Source organism: Amblyomma americanum, chromosome 8 (genome assembly GCF_052857255.1).
Source record: "Amblyomma americanum isolate KBUSLIRL-KWMA chromosome 8, ASM5285725v1, whole genome shotgun sequence".
Classification (NCBI taxonomy): domain Eukaryota; kingdom Metazoa; phylum Arthropoda; class Arachnida; order Ixodida; family Ixodidae; genus Amblyomma; species Amblyomma americanum.
In genome coordinates this window covers 56,064,927-56,070,926 of record NC_135504.1, presented here as the reverse complement: position 1 = coordinate 56,070,926, position 6,000 = coordinate 56,064,927, and the positions used below count along the sequence as shown (strand labels likewise).

At 46.4% G+C, this 6,000-nt stretch overlaps 1 protein-coding gene across 1 annotated transcript in view; it reads right to left on the bottom strand.

The window, feature by feature from the left end:
* The window catches only part of LOC144101692 (uncharacterized), a 228,278-nt gene extending 222,771 nt beyond the window's left edge, over positions 1-5,507 (bottom strand). Inside the window, exons 1-2 of the mRNA XM_077634825.1 lie at positions 5,375-5,507; positions 313-359 (exon numbers count right to left, since the gene is read on the bottom strand). Of these exons, the coding sequence (XP_077490951.1) occupies positions 313-359; positions 5,375-5,501 (174 nt within the window). The 5' untranslated portion in view covers positions 5,502-5,507. The remainder of the gene's footprint in view (positions 1-312; positions 360-5,374) is intronic.
* Between the last annotated feature and the right edge of the window lie 493 nt (positions 5,508-6,000).

The window sequence follows — 6,000 nt, the reverse complement described above, 5'->3', positions numbered from 1 at the left end:
CTACCTTGTATGTCAAGTTCAAATGATAAATACGGCGAATCAAGATGCGTTTTCTCTAACAGGATAACATGAGAGGAATTTTTCAAGTCATGCATACTGCGCGAATGCACCTCATGTAATCAGGAGAACGTTTTGATTGCTTTATGCATAATAACTAGGAACAGTGGCCTCCCTTTGTTTCTTGAAAAATAAGAAAAACGCTTGTTGCATGCAGATATTGGCTTGAGATGTCTGCAGTACATTTATTTCTTGCATCACATTGGCCGAAGTCTTTTACTGAGCTTCAAAGGATATTAAAGCAGTTGTGCTCACCGCTTTAAGGCCCAAGATATCAGGGAATGTTGGAGTAAGACACGGGGCTGAAAGGCATGAAACATATATGAATAAATATGCATATGAATGTATTTATTTCTGTATATTTATAGGTGCACAGTCTGGGGGGGGGGGGGGGGGCATGCGGCGACATGCTCTGATAAAGCACACAACAAGCACATTAGTTATTAATATACAATATGAGAAAACAAGAATGAAAAAATTGTGTTCCAAGACGAAGACAAGCAGCGACACTACCTGGCGTAAATATGACAAGGAGCATGATTCGACTTTATTAAGGTGAAAGCCGTATGTCCTTTTAGCACAAATTCCGCGGTCCGCCATTCCTCTATGCTCATGACACGCAATTCTTAAGTGGCATCAGCTGCACACTATAACATGCTGGCGTCTTCACCAAAAATATGAAATTCCTTCTGAATGTTTCGGCAATTGAAAGAAGGACCTTCATCTTGCGTGGCGGGGACTCAACCCATAGCTCTTATTTAGTACCTGTGGTTATTAGGGGAAGACGAAGAAGTTCTGCAGGAGAGCGCTGCCATGACGACTCTGCAGTTTTTTGGTAATTTGTGCCATAACCAGGAAGAGATAGAGAGAATAAACTATAATAATATAAAATAATTACGGGGTGTTTCACCCTGGTCCGGGAAACTATTGGCGAATACAACCCTCCAGGCCTTACCGATCAGTTGGTGCTGAAGGGGGCGCTCTGAGTGAGCCAGCTTCGCCTCCCACTGCTCATGGCTAAGTTCCTGTAAACAGTTTCTTTACGTTGCTCGAGGCAGCTTCAAACCGTGCGGAGGGAGTCTGAAATCTCTCTGCAGCAGGCCGGGCATGCCTTTGTCGGGTATTACGTGGGCAAAATCTTACTGTGTCGCGCTTAGTTTGGCAGTGTGCGGGCTTGTACATTTCGCCATATAGTGGCTTCCTGACGAGTGAGGTCTCTGTGGGGTGCTGCGTATTTCCGGTGACTAAGTCGACTGAAGTCTATGATTTGATCGTATATTAGTGCCGGTGAAGGTTAAGAGGTGGACGGCGACGGGCCGCGGAATGTATGGCCTTGAGCTATCCATTCAGCCGCCTCATTGCCCTCTATAACATTGCCCTCTATAACCAAGGAGACGCCACTCCCTTCTTGTCACAACGATGGACGCGGAGGCCGCTTGGCCTCGTTTATAACCCGGTGGGTCGGCAGTGCTGCCCACAGAAAGCACCCCGACTAACTGAGTGACACCAGGAGCCAAGGCACTGTGCTGTACTCGGCGCCAAGTGTTGGCTCCTCGACCAATGACGGGTTCGTGCCGCTCGTTAGCAAGAAGGCCAAGCATTAGGGCGCGATGTGCACCGACACAAACTCTCTTGTTTGTGCCACCGGATCCGTTCCACAATCTGAACCTCCTGAACAAGCAAGCCACCTCTATGTATCTGGAAAGCCTCGTACCGGGAGGAATAAAAAAACGCGAAAATAAACCCTTACAAAACCGTGATTGCCAATTGTGTCAAGGAGCGGAGCGAACTAGAAAGTTTGACCGCATTTGCCAAACTCGACATTATTAGCGTCCACCCACTTATTTTCAAAGGCAGAGGCACTGCGGCTGCCGTAATTTACAACGCCGACATCGCCATTTGTGACGCGATTTGCCCATGCTAATCAAGCCGATGACTAACACCATTTAAATAATTAATGGCCAGCGCGTTAGGAGGACTAAATTCATCAATCTGACCTTCAAGGGTGACTGTATGCTATCGTACGTGAAGGTTGGCATTTTCGACACCAAGTTCGAGCTTTCGTCCTGAAGCCGCTTCGGTGCAGGAGGTGCATGAGGATCAGTCACGTGAACGGTGTCTGCAACGACTCCACCGTGTGCCCGAGATGCTCCGAGCCACACAGCGGTGACATCTGGAGAGCGACCGCCTTGAGCTGCGCAAATGACCGTGGCCCTAAAGGCTCTTCCTCGAAAGACTGCCGCCGTCTTAATACTGTACGGGCGGTACGAAGCTAAATGTGCGAGACCGTTCTACGCACAGTGAGGCCGATGCAAAGGTGCGTCGACGTCACTCGCGTCGCAGAAGGCTTTAAAGAAGGCTACTACCTTTGAATAGAAGGCCCCAAACGCCACTGCAGTGTGTCCGCCTCCTGCGCACGCCAGCAGCACACAACGCACTGCAAGTACAGGATGCGCTACATCCAGCTCTTGTGGCTAGGCTGAACTGCTGAACTCTTGGCTGCTGAACTCAACTGCAGCTTTGGGCAGTTGTTTAGTTCAGCAGCCAAGAACCTCCACATGAACGACTGAGATTGCCGACAGCCTTTTGCTGTCCGGGGACCCGCGTTGTTCTGCTCTGGACCGCCTGCATTCCCACCCATTAAGAGGAGATAAGATCCTCGGAACAAGACGCGTTGTGGACTAGGTGCTTGAAGCATTGGTATCTTTCTGCGTCGTTCTCGTTTATGTAGCACTGAAAAACTTCTTCAAGACGCTCGGACCGCGGCTACAGCAGTCGACTACCTTGAACGCCTAATACCCGTTCGAGTGAGCGACTGGCTTGAATGACGAACTTTTACTGCATTCCTCAACCCTTCTCCCTTTCTTTTTCAATCCCCTCTTCCCCAGCCCAGGGTAGCCAACCGGAACACCCTTCTGGTTAAAATCCCTGTCTTCCTTCTTCCGCCTTATCTCCCTCTTATTAGGTGTCTTAGTGCTTATTTTCCTTTCCTCTTAGTACCGTCAGGACAGACTCGGGAGGGGCCTTTCACTGCTTAAGCAAGTTGCTGACACCTACAATTTTCTCACTGTGCGCGTCTCTTTAGATTATCTTTATAGCCTCTCCAGAAGGCTGATGATGACCGTTGTGTCGATTACCATTGTCTTAAAATGTGTTATGCGAATATGTATTCCATTTGCTGTTAAAACATTTTTTAAACTGTACGCATCGACGCTGCCTGTCAAGGTATGGCTTGATGCTAAGGAGACGTCCATGCCACTGGCGGAGAATTGCCGCCTGTGGAACACGCCGGAGACCATTGACTACTGTTTTATTCTGTGCAAGTATATTAAGTTCTTCTGGGACATATTAGCTCAAACAATTAAGAAGGACGTTGAAATCACATCACGCAGTATGCGTTTTTGTCTCTTGACAAAAAACTGCGTTGTGCCATGTGATCTATTCATGTTGGCGAGACTAAGTGGTCTCTGGAAGAGTGGTATGATGCACCACCACACCGTATCACCGCTGTCATCGAAATTATTGTGGCATGAGCTGTGCTCATTGCTGCCGGAGGTATATGCTGCCATGGGAGAGCCGCCTAGCTGGCTCCCCTATGTAGCGCAGGTGTCTCTCTACAAAAATTTTAATGTTTTGGAATGTAGGGACGTGCTTAGGTATCGTAGGCTCGTATTAGATAGCCAGGTGTTTTGTAGCATGAACATATACAGATTTTTCTTTTTGGCAATTTTTACAAGCAGTAAAGAAAATGTAGGGCAGACCCTCGCCAATTCTTGACGAATATTGGGTATGCTAATGAGTACGTGTGTCACTGAGAGGAACGAATCTTCAATGAACTTCTCAAAGCAACTCGCGATCAGACTGTGGTTTCGCATTCAAAGCCCGCAAGCAGACTTAAGCGCCCTCCGTAGTTTTGTACACGATTGCGTCGTCAACGACCTTTTCAAAAATTTTTATACCCATTACTTTGGCGATGTCCGCGCATTGCTTCATTTAATGATAGTGTGTGAAATTATGTTTTGACATATGCAGATAATTTACAGGTTAAACGTGTAATTTTGAAAATACATCCTTGGTGTGAAAAAGTTACATGGAAAAACTAAAAGATATCGTCTAAATTTGATGGCGGTTGACTGAGTTAAAGGAAAACGGTGAAACGAACGTGTTTGCAAGGGTGCGAAAAGCTTGTCACTTTAGTACGTTCTGTTAGAAAAGGAGCCATTGGGTATCGGGCATTTGTTATTACTGTCCTCCGGGAACCGATCATATCAAGCATGATTATCGAACGTGGTGAACAAAAGCTTATAGTCGTTTGAAAGACAGCAGCCCAAGAGGACACGAGAGATACGCGGTTTTTTAGTGCTTGATTTTGAGTTGCGCAGCGTTCGAACCAATCCGTAGTCGAACGTTGGAACATGAAATGAGGATATTTCTCCTCTGCCAGCTGCCGCTGTGAAGCAAATGTTCGAAACCTCCACCTTGAAGCTAGGCAATCTGCCAAGAAGCGATAACTACCTGTGATAAGCCGACCACATAAAGCGTACAAAGATAAAGGGAGTGTTCTTCTGAACCTGGCAATTTTATGAGCGCAGAGCAAGAAGAAATGAAATTAAATGGCTGTGTTCTTCAGTAGTTTTATTTGAAAGTACATTTAATTAATCAAAATAACCAAAATATTCCTATTGTGATAGTAATGGCTGTAGAAAGGCGGCAAGAAATGTCGTTACTGCCGGAAAAGAAAAATGTTTACGATGGAACAAAACTAATGAGATGGTGCTGTAGTTATGAAGAGCTAAGGAAACTGATGGGGGATGACGAGTACAGATGGCAACCTATAGAAACAAGCCAAAATTAAAGAAAAAGGATGAATATTCGATTTAGAAAGGCAAATCAAGACAGGCAAGGGGCGCTTGCTTGAAGCTAACGGGCTTTGGGAACCAGGGTTTGAAGACGTCAAGGAAATCATGTTAAACACATTTTTATAGTATAGAACCCAAATGCGCGAACTGTAACATTTAGTCCTTCCAATTAAATCGCTAATCCGGCGAGAACACTGCGTCTCTTATTCGGATGTAATAAGTCAAAAAGAAGAAATGTTTCCCTTTGGGGGCCTATTGGCTAAAGCAAGCGCAGTCAGGTCCGCGTGGAAGTGCCCCTAGGACAATTTTGGCTCTTTTTTGTGTTTTCTGAGGTGCGCAGGAAAAGAATACGGTGAACAACGTGGACATTACAACGCGTACAGCGTTGTGTAACAAGCACCAGAAAGGAACCAATTGAAAACCAATTAAAGTATGATAGGATCAAAGAGGGGACTCACCCGCCAGGGCAGCGGGCATCAGAGCAGTCAAGACGAGGATCACGAGACCCATTGCAGAAGATGGTGAGCTGGGGCTGGAATCAGTGTCAGGGATGCAGAAAACTGCAGTGTCCCCAGAGGGTGACATTCCGGCTTTTTATCGAGCTTCGGTCGCAGAATATTCTATATTTTCTTTCCATAACACGTGCGGTCGCGAGTAGAAAATAAGAAACCTAAGGACTGCCGAACACATGCGCATGCCCTGCAGAACCTCAAAACACCTAAATATGGATGGCTGGTAGCGATATCTAGGTGGGTTCAAAACATGGACATCTGGGTTACCTTTTTGGGTGGCGCCTTTGGCCCCATCGGAGAAACCCGACCGCGAATTTGCGCTGTTTCAGTGGGGCTGAACTAAAAAACGGGGCGAGGTAAAGTAAAAACCTAGCTGCACCAATAAACCCACGTGCGTCCTTCAGTTCTCAACATAAACCATTTGTCTGAAATAGAATATACATTGGACAGACACCTGCTTGGGGCATACACGTGCCTGAAGCTCTGACTGCGCAGTTTCCACATTTTTAACGCAAGGCGGTGCTGAAGGCTTAGCTCTGATTGTTTTTGTGTGATAACAGAATCATACAAGA